The sequence below is a fragment of the Mustela nigripes genome, chromosome 1 (assembly GCF_022355385.1).
Source record: "Mustela nigripes isolate SB6536 chromosome 1, MUSNIG.SB6536, whole genome shotgun sequence".
Taxonomy (NCBI): Eukaryota; Metazoa; Chordata; class Mammalia; order Carnivora; family Mustelidae; genus Mustela; species Mustela nigripes.
The window spans coordinates 209340089-209367372 of record NC_081557.1 but is presented as its reverse complement, the minus strand read 5'-3'; the positions used below and the strand labels follow the sequence as shown (position 1 = coordinate 209367372).

The 27284-nt window shown below is 42.1% G+C and overlaps 1 protein-coding gene and 1 long non-coding RNA gene across 2 annotated transcripts in view; one reads left to right on the top strand and one right to left on the bottom strand.

Moving 5' to 3' along the window:
* Nucleotides 1-6419: 6419 nt before the first annotated feature.
* The window catches only part of CLNK (cytokine dependent hematopoietic cell linker), a 168876-nt gene continuing 148011 nt past the window's right edge, over nt 6420-27284 (top strand). Inside the window, exons 1-2 of the mRNA XM_059380988.1 lie at nt 6420-6674; nt 21063-21115. Coding sequence (XP_059236971.1) covers nt 21105-21115 — 11 coding nt within the window. The 5' untranslated portion in view covers nt 6420-6674; nt 21063-21104. The remainder of the gene's footprint in view (nt 6675-21062; nt 21116-27284) is intronic.
* LOC132004504 (uncharacterized) overlaps nt 26994-27284 on the bottom strand; it is a 167941-nt gene continuing 167650 nt past the window's right edge. The window contains exon 5 of the long non-coding RNA XR_009400529.1: nt 26994-27063. This is a non-coding gene — a long non-coding RNA (uncharacterized LOC132004504). The remainder of the gene's footprint in view (nt 27064-27284) is intronic.

Here is a 27284-nt window from a genome sequence, read left to right as displayed (position 1 = left end):
TGAAAGACAGCTCTCACTAGATCCTAACCATTCTGGAGCCCTGATCTAGGACTCCCAGCCTCCCAGAATGTGAGGAATAAGTTTCTGTTGTTGATAAGCACCCCCAGTCTATGGCACTTTGTTACAGCAGCCCAAACTAACAAAGACACTAGTCTTCCCATGGCTCCTATAAAATACTTTAGTATTTTTGATGTATGATCATTAAGGAACCATGTTCCTACTGTTCCTTAGAAAACCCCTAAGTCATAGAAGGTTCCCAGCACAGGGATGGCAGCATGGACTGTATAACTCCAGCCTTAAAATGATCCAAGTCACAGGACTGCCAACTTCACAACTGTTGACAGTGGACTCAGCCCCTAATTTTCACTTCATTGAGCTTCTGTGTCCCCCTTTTAAAGAAAGATACATTACTGACTGGGGCAAGAGGCTTGAGGGTTAGAGACCCAGGTTTGTCCTTGCCAGGTTTCCCAGCTGCAAGATCCAGGCAATACTTGTAACTTAACTGCTTTGAATCTCCAAAATTTATGCTGAGTGGTAGGTGAATTACAGACTAAGATGTAAATGAAGAAAACGCTCAGAAAAGCAGGGTGCCTGGGTGGCTCAGTCCGTTAAGCATCCAGTTCTAGATTTTGGCTCAGGTCATGATCTCAGGGTCTTGGGATAGAGCCCTGAATGGGGAATCCACACTCAGCAGGGTGTCTGCTTACAGATTCTCTACCTCTGACCCTCCCCTGATCTCTCTTGCTTTCTCTGAAATAAATAAATTTGTTTTTCTTTTTAAAAAGGAAAAGAATCTAAAAATTGTAATTATCCTACTTATGACAGCTATGGTTATTCTTATTTGTCTTAAAGACAGAAAAGCAATTTTAGTTTCCTTCTCCTTCCTTCTAGAAAAGAAAAAAAATTAAGAAAAAGACAGAGAGAGAGAATGAGAGGCTGAAAGCCTTGACTCCATTTAAAAGCCAAAGGTCGAATTCCATTTTTGGTGTTAAGCTTTGCCTCCTTCTTCTCTTCTATTCTAAGTCTTGCCTTGCTCCACTGTCTCCCCTAACCATGGTTTATACCACGTGCTAAGCAAAACCTATCAAGGATTGTTCTGTACTGTTCATGATGTTTTCTTTTTTCTTAATCCGATTCTCACTTCAAGACCTAAATTCAACCAATGTGAGGACAGATGGTGTAGGGCCCTTTGCCCTGCCAATTTAGCAACCCTGGCAATGATTCAGCTCCTGCACAGAGAAGGAGTGATTTTGCCTGCATGATTTAAAAATACCACAGTGTTTTAACCCCCGGCAAAACTGTTTGGCAAACAACCCCTAGCAGATTTGTATGTGTGTGGATGATGTCACCACTCCTTACCAGATTTGTCTAAACAAGGTTTGCTCAAGATAAATGGCTAACTGTGGCTGTCATTTAAATGTAGAATCAGGAGACAAAGCTGTGCAAGCCTGGAAAGAAATTTAGCTGAGAAGGTGGAACTTGTGCCACTGTCTTCGTTCTTCCCATGACTCACCTTGGTGATCAGTCAAGTTTCCTCTACTTCCTCATTTGAAAATGAGAGATGTCATCTACAGCCGATTCCGCTCATCCAATTGCTGGGTGATACACCATGGGTTCTTGTTATTGCAAAGGATTCCAAGATGAGAAACAACTGCAGCCACCCTCAAGGAATTTATGATTTAATGAGGCATGTGAAGTTTGTCCCCCAAAGCTCATCTGTTCCTCAACAAATTCTTATGAGGTTATCTCAACTCAGAAATCCCTTCCCTCCAAACTTATATCTGGCTGAGTACTTTTCCTCACTCAGGCCTCAGCTCAAATGTCATCCCTGCAGAGATTCTACCTCACACTGCCTCATATGAAGAAACTCTCTACTCCATACATTCCTGGCCACTCTCTGTCCTGTTATCATGTATCATTCCCTCATTGAGCTGCCACTTCCACTTACATATTTCTTTCTTACTGGCATTTCACCAGGTACAGGAGCCTCTGCTGCTACTAGTTTCCATGGCCTTGGTAGGAGAGAGACACTAGTGTTCTGGAGCCCTCGTGATGCCAAAGCTGGAAGGGAACCTGTGGAGGCAGTGGGGATAGATGACTCTATCACCAGTGTGGTGATGCTGAGTCTCTGCTCTTTCACATGGATAATAATAATAATGATGCCAACATAGAAGCATTATTGTGATAATTAAATTATGGATTTATGCAAAATGCCTAGAACAATGAGGTCTTACTTAATGTTAGCCCCATGAGGCTCTTCTGAGGAAAAGTAGTGTGAACTAAGCACTGAATTTGTGTTTAATAGATCTTCATTAATGGATAAACAAACTAACATTTCTGTGAATTAAGAATTAAAGGAATCCAAGGAACATCAGTAGAGATTTAAGGGAAAAGCTCTTTCTTTATACATTTACTTGTCACTTCCACCCTGTGACTTGTCATTTACTTGTCACTCCCACCCTGTGACTTCCAAAGAAGTTAGGCATGAATGTAACAAAACTTGGCTAAAAAATCAAGCCAAAGTCAGAAACCTTGTTATGCTCATAATGGCCCTTGAGTTCTCACCTGTGAGGTTGAGAGCTCTTACACTGAGCCCCAGGTCTACCTATGTTGGGGTTTGCCTTCCTATTGGTTGTGTTAGGGTAGTCAGCCTAGGAAGCCAGGGATGCCTGAAGGTCCTTTCTGGAGAGAATGGACTTCTATGGGAACAACCCCACCAGCTGTTACTACCCAGACATTGGATGAGTTTGAATATCAATTATGTTTAAGTTGAGGTTTTTCCTAGGAAGCTACTTCTTGGCAGTCATAAAAATGGCCCAAATGGGGACATAGACCCAGTTGACACTGTGCCTCTAAAACACAGCACAGAACTCAACTCACACTCACACCAAGATTCCTCTTTCCAGAGTGCTCATGTGATGTGTTAGAGAGACCATAGCTAATGGAGAGAGGCTCATAACATGCTTCCTAGAGGAGACATGTTATAAAAGACCATTAGCATGAGGTGAGCCCATTTCAGGGGCCCAGAATCAAACTACCGAAGGCCCAGATACAAACAGGTGCTAAGCTATAAGAAATCAGAAATGCTTGTGGCAATTAACCTAGGTTCTCATAGGAGCTCTTTTATAATTCGTGAAAAGCACATGGATTTTGATCCATTACAAGAGACAGTACCTTCAACTGGGAATTTATAAAACAAACACACACCTTCCATGATGGTCTTGAACAGCCTCTCTTGTGTTTTGGGGTTTATGGATATATGTACAAGCTGCAAGTCAAACCCAGGCCTTGACACCATCTTGAGGCCAGCTGTGTGACAGGACCCTGAATTTGGCAATCACCACCCTCCAAAAGGGGGACACCAAATATCACCTAGTATTAGGATGTTGACCCAGGACCAGGATTTTTTTTTTTTTTTAATCACCTAAATTTATTTTGTTCAAAAAAATCTTAAAAGAAAACCAGTGAGAGAGCAAGAACAACAAGAAAGTGGTTAAGCCAGGCTTTATCATCTTTTATTTTTCTTTCTTTTCCAACACATCATCTCAGCTTTACAGAAAAGTGAATGCTTCTGTGTAGAATGTTTATTCATAAGAAATCAGGTTCTCCAGGGAAAAGTGGGTGACATGTACTCCATGGGATCTCTCTATGTGATTTTGGCAATTGCTTGTGAGTCCGTAATTACTCCAAAATAAAAATTGTTTAAATAAGACAATTTTTAAAATTTTATTATGTTATGTTAGTCACTATACAATACATATTAGTTTTTGATGTAGTGTTCCATGACTCATTGTTTGCATATAACACCCAGTGCTCAATACAATCCTCCTTAATACCCATCACCAGGCTAACTCATCCCGTCACCCCGCTCCCCTCTGAAACCTTCAGGGTTTTTTTCCTGTAGTCCATAGTCTCTTATGGTTCATCTCCTCCTCTGATTCCCCCACCTTCATTACACTACTGGGTATATACCCCAAAGGTACGGGTGCAGTGAAAAGAAGGTCCACATGCACCCCAAAGTTCATAGCAGCAATGTCCACAATAGCCAACCTGTGGAAGAAGCTGAGATGCCCTTCAACAGATGAATGGATAAAGAAGATATGGTTCACATGAGAGACTATGGACTCTGAAAAACAATCTGAGGGGTTTGAAGTGGTGGGGGGTGGGAGGTTGGGGTACCAGGTGGTGGGTATTATAGAAGGCATGGATTGCATGGAGCACTGGGTGTGGTACAAAAATAATGAATACTGTTATGCTGAAAAAAAAAAAAAGAATCTCAAGCAGAATATACACCGGATATAGAACCCAATGAGGGGCTTAATCCCAAGATGCTGAGGTCATGACCTGAGCCGAAATAAAAAATTAAATGTTTAACTAAAAAAAAAGAAGAAGAAGAAGAAGAAGATATGGTTCATATACAAAATGGAATATTACTCAACCATCAGAAAGTATGAATACCCACCATTTGCATCGACATGGATGGATCTGGATGAGATTATGCTAAGCGAAATAAGTCAAGCAGAGAAGAAAGGGAAAAATAAATAAGGCAATAATTTTTAAAGTATAGATAAGAATTTTGGTTTCTCCTTATGTGCATTAAATTCAAGTTGAAAAAATATTTAGATAATTCTTTGAAAGGGCTCCAGGTTATTGATATGTGGTTACACTTTCTCCTCTACCTCCATTTATGAGGTAAATTTATCATTTTGTGCACTGGAAATGCTATGAGGTTAGTGGTGTCACACTCCTTTTTAAAGGTAAGAAATGGAATATTACTCAGCCATAAGGGATGAGGTCTTGCCATTTGTGACAATGTAGATAGACCTAGAGACTGTTACTCTAAGTGAAATAAGTCAGACAAAGAGAGACAAATACCATGATTTCACTTATATGCAGAATCTAAAAACCAAAACAAATGAACAAAAACACAACAAAACAAAGACTTGTACAGAGAACAAACTGACGGTTACCAGAGGGGATGGGTGGGAGGGAAGGATGAAATAGGTGAAGGGGATTAAGAGGTACAAACTTCCAATTATAAAAGGAATAAGTCACTGAAATAAAAAGTACAGCATAAGGAATATAGTCAATAATATTGTAATAACTTTGTATGGTGACAGATGGTAACTACACTAATCATGGAGAGCACCACATGATGTATACAACTGCTAAATTACTATATTATACACCTGAAACTAATGTAACATTGTATGTCAACTATACCTCAGTAAAAATATAAAATTAAATTTATTTTTTTTTTGAAAAGGAGAGAAATGAAAGAATCAGTTAAGTTAGATAACTTGCTGGAAGTCATTCAATTAAAACTAGAGTAATTCCAAGGCCCAACAAAGCTAGAGTAATTCCAAGACCCAACAAAGCTAGAGTAATTCCAAGGCCCAACAGTCTTGCAGTTCTGCCTCCCTGCAGGGCCTACAAGAGCCAGGAAAAGCTTTCTTTTCCTCCATCCCAGGAACTAACTAACTTGAACATAATTAGGTCTCGAAAGTCTTGCTTTCTGGTTTTTTTGTGTTTATTTGTTTGTCTGTTTGTTTTCCCTGTGATTCTTCCATACAATCTACCCAAGGTCTTCATACCCTAGGTGGACTAGCCAGAGAGTGAAATCTTGACAAACTCACTGTGTCAAGCATTGTTCCTTTCAGACCCAGAGGAAGCTCAGCTCAGCCCATACACTACATCCTTTATTCACAGATGTAGTGGATCACTCATCCATCACGTAGTGTTTCTGGAGGTCTCATATTATGCTTTAGTGGCACCGAAAGAGGGTCCCAGGGAAAAGTAAGAGACCGATATTAATAGATGCCAAGCACAGTACAGGACACTCTGCAGGATGCAAGCAATGTGCTGGATTACAGCAGGCACTTGAAAGAACTTGCTGCCAGCTTAAATAAACCAAAAGTAAGGCAGAGAGAAATTAAATGTCCTAAGTGTCCAATATGTGCCCCAAACCTTGCTACATGTCCTAACTTACATTATTTTGTTCATTTCTTGGAACAGCTCTAAAATACAGATATTATTATCCCTTGATCATAGACATGGAAGCTAACTGAGAAACTGCACCTTGTCCAAGATCACCAACTAACAATTAGCACAACAGAAGTAAGAGCCAGGCATTTCTCTTTCCAGACCCCATGTTCTCTCCATCACACCTGAAGGATCTGGTCCATGTGTCTTGTGTGGTCTCAGGGAGCCACTGGCAACATCAAGTCATAAGATAATCAGTATTCAGTGCACAAGTGAAACAAGACCAGAAAAACCCATATTTGATGCTTGAATGTTGCTCAGAAATCCATTTTAGTGTGTTCTATAAATGTGATGGGCCACTCAGGGACTCCATGTGTCTTTAAGGACACCCTTTTGGGTCAGAAGACTTCAGCCTCAATGGCTTCACGTGCTTTGTTTCAACTGAAGAGGAAGTCCTACTCACACACAGGTCCTACCACCCTAATCTGTGGTCACATTTCACAGGAAACCAAACCTAAAACGGACCTAGGAGGGGCTTTCTGCTAAAGGACACTGCTTAGAATTGAGAATAATTCACCTCATTGCATTACGGATTACTGGCTCCCAGAGTTTTCTGCAATGCTGCCACGGTGGCCCCTCACAGGAGACCAACATCTCAGCACGGGACCTTGTGCACCTCCACGGCTCTTCAGGTAAACTAAGGAGGCCAGCTCCAACTGAATGGGCATCTCACTGGCATAAAGGATCATTAGGAAAGAGCTGACACCAAGCAAAAATTGTTTTTATAACATTCAGTGCTGGGCCTTCTATAAAGCATTGAATGGCATAAAGAAAGCCAGCTCCCTTAACTCAGTTTTTAAAGAATCCTTCATTCTGCTGGAAGAAAAAAATCAAGATATGTACCAATTAAAAATTTAAAGACTAGATGTTTTCAATCTTCTCATTCTGGAGCTTAGAACCCCTGACTGTTTGCTACTAAAACCTAAAGGCCAGCCTGGTTGCTGGCTTTCTTGGCTGACCTTCATTAGGACAGCCCCCTAGAAAGGCAGACACAATTCAAAGTAGGTCATTGAAAGCAGAAGTTAACTCCTGGAGCCCCTGTGGATATATGTTTCTTTTTTTAATGTTCTAAATTGAAATAATTTCCTTTCTGGTTTGGTGTGACTTTGTAATCATGCCAACCATCCTTCCACTCACAGAGGTGAGGAGCCTAAGAGTAAGAGTGAAGGTGGGTACAGTGTTCACCCTCCAAGATGCCGGGAGGCATCTCTGCCAGGTGTTTCTTGGAAAGAACAAATAAGACATCAGTGAGTGAGATAGAAAAGAGAGTTGGTGTCCTCAAAGTCTGTCTGCTTTAAAAGATACTGACATGGCTGCACTTTATCAATAATGATTTTTTTTAATTGTGTGCAAGTGTTACTTATTTGATTATCCTCTTTGTTCTATTGTAGCATAGACCCTCAATGATGTTTCTCCATTGGTTTCCTGGGGGGCCCTCAAACCACAGGGAATGGTTATTTCAAATCTCAGGAAGGCCTATAGACCAGGTCAGTTGGAGGTCTGCCAGAAAAATGACAGTACTTCAGAAAACCTCTGAGAAACTCAAGATAAAATGTGCCCCAGAGAAGCAGGAAATGCTTTTTAGCATTTACAGCTCCATCTCTTGCTGGCCAATCTGTAGGTATTAACTCTCTTGATCCTCACACCCAACCTTTTGAGCTAGGTTAGTATTTTCCCCCATTTACAGAGGAACTTGAGTGGTCCAAGTAAATGTTCAAGGTTGCCCAGCTACTAATGCCATAGGAGAATTCAGAAGTACCCTGACTTCACCTGAGCTGACTGATAAGAATGATGTTTCTTGGCAGCTTCCTGGGGTTCATCTTAAAGCCGTTCCTGGAGCAGTGTTAGAAATATTTAATGGTGATATTTCTCTTCTTCTCTCCAAGGAGCCCACTTAGACAACTCCATGAACAAGACCATTCTAAAACCAAAGATTATCCTTTTCTGTACCATCTGGCCAGCGCTGGCCTTAGCATCAGGAGACCATATTTCTAGCTCACTTTGCCTTGAGTCAGGTTCTGTCCTGGAAAGACTGTGGGATTTAACATCTGACGAGTTGGTCAGGATCCAAATTCTTGCCACTTGGACCAATCCTCAATTCCTGCATCTTTATAATGGACCAAGATCACATAACACTTGCACTGACAACTTTTTAGCTTCAATAATATACTATTTATACTAAATGAAATATGGCACATATTTAGCACTTAGTAAGCACTCAATAAATGTCAACTTACTCACCATTACTTTCCTTACCCCAAATCAGTGCTGACCTTACTCTTAAAACATTCCCATGATTACCATGGAATTATTAATATGGATGAATTTATGAATATTTTATTTTAATAATCTCATTAAACAATAGTAATATATCACAGTTGCATGTGATATCACAGTTGCATAGTCTTGTACAAGCAGCCTTTACTAAGTGGGCAGGGTGACACCAGGTCATTTAAGAGATGTTGCCACTGAGGCTCTGGGAAGTTGATGTGGTTGTACAATATGGTGAAATAGAAAAAGAAGGTGCTTTGAGGTCAGTCAACACTGTATGTGAATGTGATGTGTGACTTGTGTGTCTTTGGGTAAGTGACTTAACCTCTCTGAGCTTCAGTCAGCTGTTGATGATGTGTTGTAACTCAAAACTGGGTAAAATAATACACTTTGTAAGTTTGTGAAGATGAGAGCATACATATGGTGTCTGACACAGAAATCACGTTCAGGAAATAGACAAGTGGCAGCTGAGAGGTACCACTGCCAAGGTCAAACAGTGAGTAGCAGAGCTCACTCTAGAAGCATCTTTTTATGAACACCACTACATAAAGCACTTATATTCATATGTCAACTATAATTCAATAATATTTTTTTTAAAAAAGCAGTTATAGGGGCACCTGGGTGGCTCAGTGGGTTGAGCCTCTGCCTTCAGCTCAGGTCATGATCTCAGGGTCCTGGGATCGAGCCCCGCATCGGGCTCTCTGCTCAGCGGGGAGCCTGCTTTCTCCTCTCTCTCTCTGCTTGCCTCTCTGCCTACTTGTGATCTCTGCCTGTCAAATACATAAATAAAATCTTATAAAAAAAAAAAAAGCAGTTATAGACAACATTGTAGACAATTGCCATGGTGTACCAAGACCCGAGTTCTGAAGAGTTCCTCCAGGCTATACCTACCCATTCTAGTGTGAGAAAGATACAGGGCTCTAAGGGGTTACAGCATTAAACCGAGATAAGTACTTGAATCTAAATTAGGTTGAAGGTTTTTACTGATGAAACAAAATGTCCAGTGATGTTGCAAGGTGAATTATCAGTAAGTCTGAAAAGATATGGCTAAAGTTCAGTATCAGTAACTTAAGAAAGAAAAATTACCATGGAAAACAGAACTGTGAAAAAGTCATTATGGAAATATACTTTGTGGTTTTTGTTTCATTTGTTATTTTGTGGATGGGATACATTGGAAATCATCATCATGGTTCACTCTCTTTTTTTAGTAGGTATATTTAGTCTTACTCTGTACAAAAGAATGCTGGTGTTCTGAGAGATTCCCTACACTGTCCACTTTACACAGTGAATAAGAGGTAAAGCCAAAAAGGGGACCTGGGTATTCCTGAGTCCCAAGCTCCTGTGAGGCTTCCTCAGTGCTCTGCTGGATGTGTTCAGGGTCATGATCATAACATCATTTTCTTTCAAACTAAACAACAGCATTTTCTGATGTCTCAGATAGACCACAAGCAATAGCAAATTGGTATATGAGTTTGGTTATTTTATCTCATTGGTGATGCTAATTGAAGGACTATTTCCCAAACACTTAAGCATAATAAATAGAAGTTCACCATGCTGACATGACACTGTGCATAGTTACCCACCACCTAAACCAAGAGGAGTCAGAAGATCTGAACATGACATGGAAATTCCATATCCATGTGTTTGAAGACACAGTCTTCCATTGTGGTGGGTTTTCTGTTGAATTTAGTGTGAGGTAAATATGAGGGGTGCCTAAGGCCCAGACCCAACCTCTGAGAGAGTTAAGCTTTTGTGGGGTTCTGGTGGACCCATATTTAATCATGGGTTTTGCAGATTTCATCTAAGGCTTTCAAAGTTGATAGGACTCAGCAGTATTATCTCATTCTGGCATTCTGGTCCATGTATCTATCTTCTGTGATTGTGAAGTGTTAAAAGTGACTTAGGTTATAAGTTCCTTTCCAATAGGCAAATCTATCCAGGAAACCAAATTAATGTAGGGAGGTAACTTCATGCAAAGAAAGTCAGAGCTGTGTCATTACACTCTCTGGACTCCCTGAACTATCGATAGTCTGATGTCTTGATAGGCACCTGAGAGCCACTCTGCCCCATAACTCCTATGGATGTTCATAGCTCAAGTCCCCCTTAGTCCTGGGCATGTCCGGGGATCTCCTGACCAGCTCTACCTCTATGGGAATTCCCCATAAGAACACTTTCCAACCCCAAACTCTTACTTCTGTTCCCAAGATCTTCCTACTACTTGACTCCACCTATTCTTTGAGAAAGAAAGAACCTGGGTTTAGGTTCAGACTGTTACTACCTAGCAGAATGCTTTCAACAGCTTATTTAATCTCTCAGAATCCCAAGTCATCCTTTAAAAGATGGAATTGCAATACTCACCTTCTGGATGTGTGGGCAAGAATGTGACGCAGTACATAAAAAATTACTTATTATAGTGCAAGGCAATTATTAAGAGCAAAGTAAAGGATAGTGGCTATATTATCATTTTTAGCACAGTTATCATCAGCTTAATATGTATTCAAGCAAACCTCCATTAGGTTCCTTGGCTTCCTTTCCTTCTTTAAGAGTTTTGACCTAAAGAAGTCCTGTTTTAAGGTGATTTCTCCAGAAAGCTAATTTCCTCATTTTCATATTTATTTTAATCATTCATCTTTCAAAGCCTTGGAAGTGTCTTACAACTCCTCAAATGTACCAATCCTCTAAAAATATTAAGACTTATTGAAAAAAGGTACAAATTTCTTTAAAACACTTTCCTTGCCAATTTGAAATCCTACTGTCCTTCACAGTACTGATACTTTTAGAAATTGCTCAATAGTTACCTGTTGAACTAGATCGCATAACCATTTATAGTTGACAAGATACTTTCACTTCCATCATCCCATTTGGTCTTCAAACCCATCCTATGAGCAAGGGAGGGTGAGTGTTTATATCCCCCTTTTCAGACTGGAGAAACAGAGTCAAAGTTGCACAGTGCTCTGTACGGTTAAGCACACTGGGTCTTAAAGACCTGCTTCCTATCTTGCCGGGCCAGTGATCCTGAATAAAAGAAGGGGGAGAAGAAAGAGTTAATTATATGGAGGAAGCTCAATTCAGGGGTTAAGTTCTAAATGCACTTGAAGTTTCAAAGAAAGCAGTGACCTCATCTGAATCCATACTGTGCATTTGTTCACTAGACAGATTTGGCTCAAGAGGGCTCTTGCTGAATAAAATGACAGAATTGTTCAATATTGAAAAATCTAGGTCATTTGGATTGTTGCCTGAGGATGGAATCTAAAGTAAACAGGGTGTCCTACATAGGGTTCTGGCATTCAGCAGATGGTGTTATTGTTATTGTTGTTATTGTTGTTGTTGTTGTTACTGATTACATTACTCTCAGTTCAGTGTCTATTAGATTACCTGGCTTTTCTTGTCCTGTATTTGGGCTTAAAGATGCTCTCGAACTTCTTTGAGACCCACTTTATTGTGAAACAGATCCTCAGAAAATGACCAGCATATAGCTGATGCTTAATAAATGACTATTTTAAGAATGACAATGCTTTCACTATGGACCTTTAGATGTCCATGGGGGAGGTAGGGTCCCTGGACCAATCTCCATCCAAGGGCCAGCCTGTAAATTGTGTCAGGTAATGGCAGAGAGATGATAGATGGGTAGGTAGGTAGATAGATAGATAGATAGATAGACAGACAGACAGATAAGGGCCTGGAAGTGCTAGCCCCACTCAGTGTGTTTCTGCCTTGATTTTATGAAAGCCAGATGCAAACAGGTTGAAATAAACAGGAAAACCTTTATTTTTTTCTGATTTTAATTTTTATTGTGTTATTTTAGTCACCACACAACACATCATTAGTTTTTGATGTAGTGTTCCAAGATTCATTTCTTATTATAACACCCAGCACTCCAAAACATCTGATTAAGCTCTCAATAATCTACATTTTGTTTTTGCTACAGTCTAGTTTTATCTGAGCAGTAAAACTACCTCGATGATAAGAGAGCAGGAAGAGGGAAGGATGGGAGAGAAGGAGGAGGAGGAGGAGGGGAAGGATGAAGGAAGCGAGGGTAGAAGGAAGAGAGGGTGGTGAGGAAACAGCATGAGTGAGTGAAAAAAAGGATAAAGCAAGAAGCTATTTACTACAAAATGAGAAAAAGTGGGGAAAGAAAAACCCTACCACGGAAGGAAGGGAACACTTTCTGCAGCAGAGAAAAAGATATGAGTTTTGAAAACAAAATGCACCAATGGGGATATATTCTAAAATCTATAGTTTGCATCAGATCACTAAGGGTGTTTTCAAAATCATTTAAAATAAGAAAAAAAAATGGATGCAGGTGCACATTACCTTGAGATACTTAAGGGAGGTTACTTGTTACCAAGACAGTTGCAAAATCTTTTTTTTTTTTTAAATAATATGCCCATACTTAATAGCAGAAAAACTAGAAAAGCAGTCTTCTATATTCCTCAAAAAAAAATCTATAATAACAATCCATTTGACTCAAATGCCTCCATTTGTTGGAAATCCAATAAAATTAAATGTTATACTTAATTAAATGTAGCTGATTGTTCTGACAAGGTACAGAAATATAAATCCAATCAGCACACAGCTTCCTCTACGTCTGAGCATCTCTAAGATGTAACTTTCTCATTTTTTGTATGAAATAGAAGAAAGCCGTGTATAACTGTGACCAAATCAATAAACATCTGCATCTGAAAAGTCAGATGTTTCAACATGTTTACTCAAAGCGTATGCATGTGTGCATGGACAGACATACATGTGCACGCACAGACACACGAGCACATTCCTTGGTCCTAGTCCCCAAAATATTCACACAGTGACCCCTCATTCCCTGCCTCAACTCCAAGTGACATCTGTCATTTGGGATCTGTTGGATGTGACTATTTAGAGAACTAGATGTGTATTGTATGCACTTTGTGCTGGATTCTTTCTTGTTTTCAAGGTTTAATGAAAAAAAGCATCAAACCTTAATTCTGACCCTCCCCTCCAGCCTTGACCCAGTTTCAGCTGCAGAGCTACATCGTAGCTTCCTGACCATCTCTAATATCCTCCCCACCAGTTCAGAGTTAGCTTTCAGCCATTTCCTGTGTCCATTCAGATACAGTCATTACTGGCATGATGTTTCTTAAACTTTGAAATAAAGAGGCTAGCATTTTTATAATAAGCCTTATCTTTGAGGAATAAGTGAGAAGTATTTGAGAGCAAAAAAAAAATCTTCACCATAAATGCATTGTTTTTCCTTCATAAAATATTAATTTCAGATCAGGTGAAATGCAGCAGAAGTATTTATGATAACATGTCTCTTTGCAAGCTCAGTTTGGTAGCACTGGTGAATTCCCAGTGGAGAACAAGAGTTCTCCAGGATAACAAGGAAATGTGATTTGTTGCTTTACATATTTCCAATTGTTTAAACTGCTTATGGTACCATAAGGGTATTAATTATTTTCGGATTAAGATCCGCACCAAAATCCAATCCATTTATAAAACAAGTCTTCCCTTCCTAACATATTCACTGAGACCCCAGATGAAACAGCCATTCTGGTTTTAAAGCCCAAATCTAATGTACGTTCTTTGGAAATCTTAAGCAAATCTTATAGTCTATCTATAGGACCTTGCTTTCTTTATTTTAATAGTTTTCTGAAATATTTATGTGCTTTAACCATCAAATCCATTATCTTCTTAAAAAATGCTTTTCAACCCACAAAGTACTTAGTAAGCTAATTGAATGTAGTAACCGAGACCATCCCTCCAAAACCGTGTGGCTATTTGGCCAAAATGGATGCTTAGAGCAGGGACTCCTCTCAGCTCCCAGCCATACTGTGCTCCTCTTTTTGATATGGCCCTCTGTATCCCTTGAGAGCAATGGATTGCCTTTTAATGTTGGTACCATAGGGTAAAGCAATGTTGCTCAAACTGGACTCATTTTGGACCCCAAGGAGTTTCAGAGCCTTAGATGTCTGTAAATCCCATGAGAATTCTGTCACCGAAATGAAAGCACAGATCTCTAAGCCAAAATGAATTAAGAGTGTATTCTGTTTCTCCTGCCTAGGTTTTGGAAGCTGGTACATTGGTCCGGCAATTATAGCACCGTGTTGGCATTTAAGAGGAGATTTGCATTGGCATCTAACGTTTAATACAGTTGATATCTCTCCTTGTTGGAGAAATAAACAGTGATCATGAAAAGAGGTGGCCTGTCCTCACAGACTCCCCAGGGCCCCAGGATCTCCTGCCAGGTTCCTCCCTGACTGTGGGCCCCCACAGGCAGAGTGCAGCTCTTTTTGGGAATCCCACGTGCTTCTGCCAGCATTCCCACCGCAGAGCCAGCTCTGGACATACCAGTGCCATTTGCACCAAGGACCCTGCTGTGACTGACAGATGGTACCTAAGCATGCCTTCTCTTTGATCACAAAAGCCATGGTTAGCCTTTGTTTCTGTGGCTAACTAGGAAGAGAAACTAAAGGAAATGCCCCAATTTGTTTTAAAAAAAAATAAAATAAATGTACAAACACATGTGATTTTTCTCCCTGGCTGGACCTTATAGCATCTCTGGGTTGCTCTTTTATCTTGGACAATCTCTAGACCTGGAAGCTCCATGATGGCCTAGGGGTCTCCTCTCCCTTCCATTATCATGCCCCAAGAAGGAGTCAGGACAACTCATAAGGAGCAGTAGAGAAACGAGTAATGAAATCCTCCACTGACCCCAGGAAGGTGCATGGACCCCTCTGGGCATGCTTTCCTCTGTGTTCCAATACCACCATATATTCCTCTATTATTTACAGACACATATTTAATATAGTTGCTTTCAGTGCCGTACAGAAACAAACCAGTGTTACTAGACAGGGCCTTGTTCTGTGGTCTCTAATTCCTAATATCTCCATGGATGGTGCTTAACACATAGCAGAACCTCACAGAATACATGAACAATCCCAAACCCAAACGACAGTCGTGGGAGCCTGGGTTTTCCTCACTCATTGCCTATAGTGAGATCTGACACAGGAATTACTGCCTGGTGAGATTCGAAGCCTTTCCCACTCTTATCTGCGGTGTCAGTGTTTGGATGCGGTGGGTTTGCTTTACACATTTCACTGAAAATTAACACAGAAATAACTTCAAGCATATAGAGTTGTTATGAACAGTGGCATGGCTGAATTTCCATTTAGGATGAACCGGGGACAGTGAGGCAGATGGATGTACCCTTTGGTACTTCACTTAGGAATGAGAAAATGCCAGTGTGTGGCCCCAGGCAGAGAGCTGAGAAGGGAAGCTCTCACGTCCACTTCATTCTGCTGCCTTGCGCCTCAAAATACCTGGGGCATTTTCAAAAATATCAGTATCTGGGCTCCACCCCAGGACAACTGGATCAGATTTTATGGGGCTTCAGTAGTTGTAATAGTTCCCCAGGTAATTCTGAAGGTCAGAGAACTGTGAGAACCCACTTGCCCCACCCATGGTCATGAGCAGAGGGAAGTGCTTCTCATTTTGAAGACGAAAGCCTCTAAGTCATACAGGACGTTTCATCTTAAAGTTCAAGTTAACGTCAATCCCTATCTTTCCATATCTTAGATAGCTTAGATAGCTTTCCTGTAATCCTCACAGGAGCCTTACCATACCTGTTGTGTTACCCCCACATCATGTATGAGCGAGCTGAGTCTCAGAGCAGGTAGATTGTTGCCCCAACGTATTACTAAAAAGTATCAAGGGCGATGGTTTGCAGTTTATTGTACGTGCAATGTAGGGCCCATTACTTAACTTCCGTGAATGTCAGTTTGGTTTTGTTTAAAATAATGATGATAATACAGAACCTACGGGGTTACCTGGGGTGGAGCAGGGACACATAATAGGCGTTGGATGTTCATTACATACACATGTCAGGAAGGGAAGAGCCTTGATAATGTACCACTTTCCTAAAGCCTATGGACACGAAATTCTGTCTGCTCACCACACCTCATTCTCACCACATCCTTTTCAAAGTGACTGAGATCAGATAGAACTACAGCATTCTGGGGCAGCTCTTAGACACTCCGAATAAAGCAAAGAGTGGCTTATCTTGGAAAGCGCCACCCATTACGTCATGCTGATGCCACCACCTGGTTGGCTTGTACTTTGTTGTGGGTCCCTAAGACCCCAAATTTTGCTTTTTAAATGCTAGAAAGTTTGGATGCTTCTCACGACATTTTGAAATTCTTTTTATATAATAGGCCGTTCACATCTCTCGCAAGCTGCTAGTTATATCTTTTCTGAACACTTAGTAAGATTTTAAATCACGAGCTGTTACAGATCAAATAATTTACAAAGGTTGAAGAACATGGCAAAAGTTAAAGGTTTCCTCCCCAGCCCCTACCCTGTCCATTCCCGATGCCCTCCATGTGAGGACTTCAGCAAAGCCTCTGCAGGAAGCTTGATTAGAGAAGACAGTAAAATGGGAGAAACATAAGAACATACATCCAACTTTTTTAGACTATTTTTTGTCACCAAATATGAAAGAATTACAGGGTTTTTTCTTTTGGATTTTTTTTTATATTATTTCTTTTCAGTGTTCCAGAATTCATTGTATATGCACCACACCCAGTGCTCCATGCAATACATGCCCTCTGCAATATCCACCACCAGGCTTACCCAACCTCCCACCCCCCTCCCCTCCAAAACCCCCAAAACCCTCAGTTAGTTCCTCAGAGTCAACAGTCTTTCATAGTTCGTTTCCCCTCCAATTTCGCCCAACTTTGCGAGAGCACAGAGAAAGAGGTAGAAGCAGACTCCCCACTGAGCAAGGAGCCCAACATGGGGCTTAATCCCAGGACCCTGAGCTGAAGGCAGATTCTCAACTGACTGAGCCACCCAGGCACCACAGAATTATAGTTTGTTTGTTTGTTTTTTTAAATAGAACTATTCTTTCTATCTTTTTTATATTCATTTTTATTATGTTGTGTTAGTCACCATACTGTACATCATTAATTTTTCATGTAGTGTTCCATGATTCATTTTTTGCATATAACACCCAGTGCTCCTTGCAATGCATACCCTCCTTGATACCCATCACAGAGCTAACCTATCTCCTCACCCCACTCTCCTCTAAAGTCCTCAGATTATATTACAGAATCTTTGAGCTGAAAGAGACCTATTTGGCCAAACTGATCATTTTTCAGGTGAAAACTGAGGCAGAACACTTCAGTACCATGTTCAAGGTACTTCAAAAATCCTTGTTCAAGGATATACAGAAGATGGCAGGTGAGACTGGAAAGCAGCTTCTTCCCTGGGGCCACATCCCCAAGCCTCTGATCTGAAGCAGTAAGCCCTTGGAGGGGACTGTCCTGCACCCTATGATCCTTCCATTTAAATTATCTTCCTGTATCCCATCTCAACATTGCTAACTGATGCACTTAAAGAAATGAAGGCAATTGCACTACTAGATATTTACCCCAAAGATACAGATGTAGTGAAAAGAAGGGCCATCTGTACCCCAAAGTTCATAGCAGCAATGACCACGGTTGCCAGACTGTGGAAAGAACCAAGATGCCCTTCAACAGAGGAATGGATAAGGAAGATGTGGTCCATATACACTATGGAGTATTATGCCTCCATCAGAAAGGATGAATACCCAACTTTTGTATCAACATGGACAACTGGAAGAGATTATGCTGAGTGAAATAAGTCAAGCAGAAAGAGTCAATTATCATATGGTTTCAGTTATTTGTGGAGCATAACAAATAACATGGAGGACATGGGGAGATGGAGAAGAGAAGGGAGTTGAGGGAAATTGGAAGGGGAGGTGAACCATGAGAGACTATGGATTCTGAAAAACAACCTGAGGGTTTTGAAGGGGTACGGGGTGGGAGGTTGGGGGAACCAGGTGTTGGGTATTAGGGAGGGCACGGATTGCATGGAGCACTGGGTGTTGTGCAAAAACAATGAATACTGTTACGCTGAAAAGAAATTAAAAAAAAAAAATGGGGCGCCTGGGTGGCTCAGTGGGTTAAGCCGCTGCCTTCGGCTCAGGTCATGATCTCAGGGTCCTGGGATCGAGTCCCGCATCGGGCTCTCTGCTCAGCGGGGAGCCTGCTTCTCTCTCTCTCTCTCTGCCTGCCTCTCTGACTACTTGTGATTTCTCTCTGTCAAATAAATAAAATCTTTAAAAAAAAAATAAAAAAAAAAAAATGAAGGGAGTGTTTAAGCAACACATTTAAGTGGTGGGTGGTCCTGAAGTGGGGAAGGGGGAGCAAATCTGTCCTATGTGACCATAATCAAATAATTTAATTCCTCTAAATATTAATATCCAAAAATCAATGTCAGTATAACCCTAGAAACCCAAATGTAACATAGCTGAGGTTACAGCAATCTGCAGACTTTGTTATACAAGTGATTGCTTGTGCATCTTTCCATAATGTTGTATTGTTTGCAAAACATTTTCAGATGCATCAACTGATTTCATAGTTAAAACAGCACAGTAAAAGAAAGATTTATGCATTAGCATTTATAAATGAGGAGACACCGACAGCTCCTACAAGGTCACACAGACGGTTAACAGCAGTGCTGGGACCAAGCAGCATCCTTCAACGTTCAGTGCAGGACCTTTCCAGTATTTGGTTCACATCGTTTGTGTTATATGGGTAAAGGTTCAAGCCCTGTTCCCCACCTCCATGGAGGAGACAACTTTCAAAGAGGCCAAGCCCTAGATATACCACACCACATCCAGAGAGGACTGTCAGTGGATGAGAACCTAGCAGCTGTCTCCCCTTTCCATGCAGCGACTCACTGGAAGCAGAAAGTGGGGCACACAGCTGTGAAGTCACACACAGGGTTTCTGAACACCTGGAGCTTAGTCTGGCTCTTCAATGACTCTCCTGCCTTTACTGGTCCAGGACATACAGCTCAAGTCCAAAGCCTAGTCTTTGTCATGCGTGGTCCCTAACAATCCAAATCCCAGTGGACTCCTTCCCATGTACTATCAACATTCAAGCTGCTGACCCCCGTGTTCCGACAAGCAGGATAAAGCCTCTCCGGAACACTGGGTATTCTAACATCTTCATATCTTTGCACATGTCACTGCATTTGCCCAACACACTTCCCCTACTTCTGGGCTAAGAAAAGGTAGACTCACTCTGCAAGACTCAGTTCAAGGACTCTCTCTTTTGTGAAGATTCCCCTGGACTCCAAAGCATAGAGGATTGGTTTTGTTTCATATGCAACTGTTTTTACAAAGCATTTAGATAACAGCCATCCTAGAAAGAGGCAGAATCTATATGATACTGAGTTTTAGGAGTGCCTTGAGGACAGAGACTATGTCTTTTTGGGCACAATATTTGCACAAAGTAAGTTTTCAGTATATAGCAGTTGGATAGATGGATGCATAAATGCCAACGGATGGCTGGCAGGATGATCTAGAAGTGCCTAGTGCTCAGTGGGGTGTAATATGGTAACTGGCCAGGAAATGGCATTTTTAAGTCCTATGCATTCAGACTTCTCCTGCACATGGGTGATTTGGGGCACTTAAGTTAACTTCCCTGAACCTCATTTTTTTTTTACCATTGAAGTCCACTCCCTACCCTGCTATGCTCAGACAGGAGTCCCAGGAGGCTGATGGGTAGAAACTGCAACAATGCCTCCTCACCCTTGGGTTCCTGTTGAGTTTGGCCAATGGGAGACAGCAGCAGGAGATTCTGGCCAAGAGAATTGTGAGATGGGGTTTTCTCACCCACCACACTTCCTCCCTGTGTGTCCCTCATACTGTGGAAGCCTTGGTTCCCTTCCCACTAGCCCCCTGTCTGGGTCCCAGTGACCGCTAGCTCCCCTGACTCCTCCAGGCCCAAGCATGGCAAAAACACACCCAGGCCCTTCACTTTCCTTCATGGTTTCCCCATACCTTGTTCATACATTTAAAATTTTTTTTAATTTATTTATTTGACAGAGAGAGATCATAAGTAGGCATAGTAGCAGGCAGAGAAGGGAAAGAAGGCTCCCTGCTGAGCAGAGAGCCCAATGTGGGGCTGGATCCCAGGACCCTGAGCGGAAGGCAGAGGCTTAACCCACTGTGCCACCCAGGCACCCCTGTTCATAACCTTTAAACCATCTTCTTATTAAACTTCTCAAATTATCAATTTGAGCATGCTATCTGTTTCTTGCTAGAACTCCAACTGATACCATGGGCAATATCCTTCATACCCCCAGGGCCTTTATGTAGATTAAATGTAATCACTGATGTAAAGCTCTTACTGAATACTCCCAGGGTCTCTATGGCTAATTTATATGGTAAACGGAGTTAATAATCTCTCCTATGTGAGTGAATACAAGCCACAAATAAAATGTTGTGTTCTGTGCAAAGTGCTATAGAATTGAAGCTTCCCAATAAATATTTCATGGCAGGTCACGCTTGGAAAGGAGAAACATTCCTTCTCCTGCATGAGCACAGGCGCCCAGAGCAGAGCATCCCCCCCACCCCCCTCCAAGCAGGGGCTAACACATCCTGGGTGCCCAGGGGAAGTACACAATTGCACGCTAGGGAAAACCAGACTCAGGATGTGTGTGCTCAGCTCCCCGGGGCAGACAGGATGGATCCTGACAGAAAGAGGACAGCATGTCAGGGAAAAGTCCCCTCCCCCACCCCGCTCCAGAAATAAACCAATTATCAACCTGGATTGATTCTCTCCCCATCACTTCCTCTTAGCTGGCACCTGTGTCCCATTTTAACAAGAAACGACAGTAGCGTTCACCAGAATTAAAACATGATGTGTCTGGCTCAGTAACGAGTTCACTTTTTGTTTCTACAGGCTGAACTGAAGATCCCTCTTATTTGCGGGGAGCCAAGAACTATGAACAGACAGTAAGTACTGTGACGTCACTGTGAGTCCCAATCTCCCCTCTCCTAGCGAAGGAAGGAAGGGTGCTCCCGCAAACCCCGTGAGAAGGGCATTTCCGGTTTCAAGGCCGAGCCAGAGAGTCCAGGGTCGAGGTTGTGCGTGTTTGTGTTCACTGAGCGTCTTTTCGATAGCACTGGCTTTTTCTGTGGGCAGTCCACTTGTTCTTGCCCAGCATGGGAGTGCCGCCAGGATGGGGACAAGACACCCAGCACCAGAATGCTCGAAGGCCACCCCCAAATACCACCCATTGTGTTACACCCCATTGCCTGAAGATAGAACCAAAGCGACCATGGTTGTCACACTTGTTCCCACCGCAGAGAACTTAGAGTCCAGCTGTCTTTTTGTAGAGCACCCAGAGGGGTGAAGTGGTCAGTTGAGGGTATCCTAATGTGTATCTGATTCCACAAAAAATACTCATCCTGTTCCTGATGTCTATGACTATAATAAATAAAAAAAGAGCAGACCTCCAATTCGTAAGAGATATTTATAATGAAAAACACACACAAAAAATGTTTTTAATTGAAAATTTTGGGTGTACTAATTTTAAAATCAATCTACTTTGCTTTATTGTGCCAGTTGGAAAGGTAGCGCTATTATTCTGTCATTGTGTGAGACAGAGCATGAGTTTCAGAGTTAGGAACACCTAGTGTGCATCCTTTGTTTTGCTCCATCATTTTACAGCTGTTTGATATTTGGGACATTACCTGATCTTCCTTCCAGAAAGCAGGATCTGTCCTGGAGAAGAACTAACTGACTGGTTTCTAGGTGGATTCCTGGCCCTGGAGGGAGCCTGGGGAACAGCCCAGGTTAACCAGGTGATGCCTGGGTCTCCTAGGTGGATGCAGGAGGCAGGGTTGGTGTCCAGAGTGACACAGAGGGGGCTCTTCCAGCATCACAGCTTTCCCAGTTGCCCCCAGGTGTCTGGAGGGGGACAAACTGACACACAGCCAGCCCCAGGCCTGTGGGATGTAGAAGCTGGGGCTGTTGCATCCCTTCTTGCCATGGAAGTGCAGCGGGAGCTTCCTGGCACATGGTTCACAGGTGGGCTCTGCCTTTGGCTCAGAATCTAGCTCATGGAGCATCTCTTCGGTATGAGGTGCCAGGACGCCCTTCTTTTCTTTGATCTTACGAGTGTGGTGGCGAGCGTGGCCAGATGGCAGGCACCACCACCTTCTCTGGGCATCAGCTTCCTTGTCTAAGTGACTCCTCTGAGACAGCACAGAAAGTGGGGATGGAGCCAGGGCTGGAACTGGAGTCTGATTCCAAATTCTATTTATCCCGTTCTGCAGGAAACTGAGGAAGGCAGGGGCTGGGCAGGTGAGGCCAGCGTAGGTCAGAGAGCTGGCTGATCAGGGTTGCATGACAAAGACAATGAACTACAATCACTGATGGACATGGCAGTCAGCAGCTTCACTGTAAGATAAAGTCTGTGGCAGTGGAATGAATGGTAAGGCAGGTGCATCTGCTTCCTACCAACCTGGGTGGCTTAAAACAACCAAAACTGTGTTCTTTCAAAGTTCACGGAGACAAAAGTCCAAAATCAAGTTGTGCACAGGCCCCTGCTCACTTCAAAGCCTCCGAAGAAAATCGCTTCTTAACCACCACTGCCACCTTGTCCCCAGTTTCTGGTGGTCCCAGGTGTTCCTCAGCTTGTGCCTACATCACTCCGCTGGCTGTCTCCACTCTCACTGGCCTTTTTCTCTGTGTCTATGCCTTCTCTTCCTCGGCCTGTCTCAGATCTCCCTCATGTTTCTTTTTTAAGGACATTTGTCATTTGGTTTAGGGTCCCTCTAATAATCCAGGATGATTTCATCTCAAAATCCTTAACTTAATTACATCTGCAAGGACTCTTCTTCCTCATAAGGTCATGTTCACAAGTGTCTAGGATTTGGGCATGGAAATATTTTAGGGCTGTCATTCAACCTGCTAGGGCATGCTTTATTTTCAGACCCACCCCCTTCTTGGGGGGGACTGTGGGGTTACTTTGACAATCTCAGCAGTATGTGCTGTAAGTTTCCAACTGGTTTTGTGATTGAGAGCCCCTACCCTGCATCCCTGCTTCTGTTTCTCCCTGTGATTCCACACTATGCCAACAGTCTCCTGCATAGAGAAGAAAGGTGTCTCCCTCCCATGAGGACTTTGGGTAGCTTTGATTTTTAGACAGACAGTTGACCTTTTGGCAATCTCATCTCATCTCATCAGGCTTCCAAAAGGAGGCTTTAAGAGTTCAGCATTAAAATCGTGTGTGATGTGAAGCTCCCAGAGGACAGACTGCATAATCACAACTTCATAAACATTCCTTTTCTCTTCTTAGGATCCTGAATCAGAATCTGTATTTTCACAAGCTCCCCAGTTGATTTCTAGCCACATTAAAGTTTGAGACACACCTGGCTAGAACAGTGGCCCAGAGAGCTCTCTCCTTTCTGGCACGCTTGAGAAGCAGCTACGATATTTGCCAAGATAGGACTCAGAGAAGGCCGTCACATATGGGATGTTGCAAGAGCATAATTTGGAAATTTTTGACCCTCCCACCATATACACACATACACACACACACACAAACACACACACACACACACACACACACACACACACAGGTTTTGCCCTGCTCTGCCTTGGGGGAGCACTCCTTTCTCTGTGAAAATCATTAGACCAGGGCAGTAGATTTTAAACCTGACTGAACAATAGGATCATCAAGGAGGCTCCAAAGGAAAAGCAATTTCAGAGTCCTCCCCCAGACCAAAGGAATCAGAATGCCTGGACACTGACTACTTATAATGCTCAACTCAGTCTTATCCACAGCTAGGGTTGCAAAATGCCGTTGCAAGAAGTCTTAACAACTCCGTAACCTGGAGTTCTTTGTAATTTTCTAATCTGGAATTCTAAATGACCTTTGTAACTACAGCTAGTCCCTTACTGTCTGCCATTGGGCACTTTTACAATGAATGAATGAATGAATGAATGAATGAACAAATGAACAAACGAATGAACACAAATGAAAGGATGGTATAGAGATAAATTACACATTTACACACACACACACACGTATGTATACATATATGCACTATACAAGTATGTGCATGTGCACATATTTCCCTATAAATGTGTTAGTTCAGTCAATAACATTTACTGAGTATGCACTGTTCTGGGTTTCAGGCTAGGGACCTCTCTTATAAAGATGAGAAGGTTCTAGTCCCTACCCTCAAATAGCATTAGCTGTATGTTGTGCAGATCATTTTAGTCTTACACAAAAAGTGATGGGAGAGCAACACCAATGCTAAGGACTCTGGATATCACGGTCCTAAATTCCTTCTGAAATTAGCAGGCTATTTCATATTTCTTCTCCCTGCAACAAACTTTCAGCCTCCTGAACAATCTATCAAAGTACCTAAAGTTCCACTCCTTGGAGTGCATCGGTGCTGTTAAAGTAGGGTAGACAGACCTACCTACTCCATCAGGGCTGGATGAAGGGGTTTTGGCATTTGGTTCCAGGATCTCTTCATCATTCTGAACAGAACTGATAAGAACCTTGGTGCTACAGCTCTAAGTGTTTTGAAAGAGATGGAGGTCATGGGAGTGATCGTCTTTAGGCCCTTACAGTAAGCAAATGCCCTACCCTGGCCAGGCTGCTTTGGGCACTCAAGAGGGAGACACACTCAACACATCCCAGATTGGAGGCTGATGGGGGCAAGCGCCCCTGTAGAGCCCACTTTGGACTGTGCTGAAAAAGTATGATGACCAACTGACTTTGCTCATTGTTAAAATTACTCAGTCTTCATGGAAATTTTAGAAAATATATAAAAGTACAAAGAATGAAACGAAAGTCACCATTTATCTTAGCATCCAAATATAACCACTATTTTGCTGCAGGTTTCTGAAGTCATATTTCTGTATCCTTGTGTAATATATTAAAATTTCAGCAAACCTACTTTTAACAATTCTGCTGTTTTCATTCATTCATTCACACCATTTTGTGTTATGAACATGGTCCCACATTATGACCTTCTTCAAAATCACAGTGTTTTAAGGCTAGTACTTAAACAAGGTTCACAATCATTTAACCGTGATTCCAAAGCCAAAACCTCCAAAATACTGAAAACTGCCTGTAACTAATTTGGCAGTAAAACTTGACCTACAATGAAATGAAGGTATGTATGCTCTTCATTTAACCCTCTTACTGTTAATATATCTTAATGTTTTACAGCACAAATATCAGTGTGTTTAAAGACCAGGCATTGCTCCAAAACCTACAGGTGAAATTGTTGGTATCATTACATGCACAATATTACTTTCCAAAAATCCAAAATATTCTGAATCCCTAGCCCTAAGGAATTCAGGTAAAGAATGGCAGACATGTATTTTATCCAGTGGTTTATTTTATCTTGACCTTGGTGTTGGACATTTCAGTTGTTACCCATAAAGTTTATGAGGCAGTTTTATTGCCAATTTAAACTTTATACTCTAGGAGTATTAGAGAAGGCTGCGTCACTCTGGTCCCAAACATGCAATGCTGTGTCCTATCACATGTAAAACAAATCAAGACCATCTATTATTTAACAGGGACACAGTTTCGATCAAGTTATCTGACAACAAACCACTATTTCTTCTCTTGTTTTAGGAAATTTCTCTTTCATATTCCTTTATTTGGGCAAGAGTTGATGATAAACAAAGCAAACCAATACAATAGTTTGAGAGCTAGAGAGAGTCTTAGAGGTATGGAATTCAAGCTGCTACCCATGGCTGTAACTCCAGACTTGAGAATCTTCTTGAATACTCATTACCTTCTGAGGCAGTCAGCAGCTTATAAATTGGAGGAAAGCTCCTCTCTGTATTGAGACCAACAAAGCCAACTTCTAGGCTGTGTTATTCGTTGACCCTGTACATTTCACTAAGGAAATAACAATCTCCCCTGCTGTACTTTTCCAACCTAAGTGCACAGTCTGGTTGTGCAAAAGGAAGGGTAAAGAGATAAACAGCGCTACAAACTGGGAGTGCCTACAGGCCGGCACAAAACTAGCCATTTACATCAGGATATGTGCCACACTGTGTGGCTATGTAGCACAAAACCCCACTCCCAGGTCACCACATAAGACTGCCAGCCAGGGTAACATGTCTTCAAATTCAGAGTCAGCTAGAGTCACATGAGTTGGATTCCGAAGTCCATGATCATTGTACCATATTGAACTGTTTCGTGATGTTCAAGAATATCATCTTTATGTATTTCTCATCAGGGACACATCCCCAAATCGAACGACTGTTTTGCTTATGAGAGGCATATTTTCTCTTTGAAACCTTGCATGATAAAAGCCATTCAATTGCTGGGTGGGGATGGATATCAGCTTCTCTCCAAAGAGCCCAGCTCACTGTCTGGTACACAGGAGATGGCCCATAAATGACATTTTTCTTCATATGTATGCATGATAAAACTCCCAGTAAACTCTAGGTCATTATTTTCCTCCCTGATATAGGTGAACAACCCCTGCCTTCGACCTCAGGGAACAACTTCGTTTTGATTTGCAGAAATTCATAAGTGTAAATCCCACTGAATCTTGGAGAAACGAGAAGCTGCAATTTTGGCATCCCGAGATCAGAGTCTTGCACCCAGCAGAGTCAGCAGTGTGGCTGCCTTCCTAGTTCCCCAGAAGTAATTATGAACCAGCTTTCAGGCCAACCAGGCCCATCCGCTGGTGCCATCAGAGTCGCATCGCTACCACTCAGCTTCGTGGTTGGCTGGTAATTAAAAAGCTGCCAGCTGTGAGAAAAACAGCTGAGATCCAGGGCGAGCATTTGCCAGAGGTTGCAGACATGGCTGGTGGTTCCTGTGTAGGAACAGCAAGGGCGGCTGACCCTGAGACTCATGGAGATAGGTGGGGATGGGCCAATGGAGAAGTCCAAGATAGTCTTCTTTCCCCTTAATGGCAAAATTACCAGCTGTTAAAGGAATGAACTGACTTCACTCACCTGCCGCCACTCGGGAAACTTCCAGTTGACCAAACTTGGTGTCCTGCTGACTAGCCACAAGGTTGGACTTTTCTTGCTTATGCCTTTAACAACATCACAAAGGATAGAAAAGGCTATGACTTATTTTGAGTTTACTGCTGTCATACCAGTAAAGTATATTCATTGTAGGAA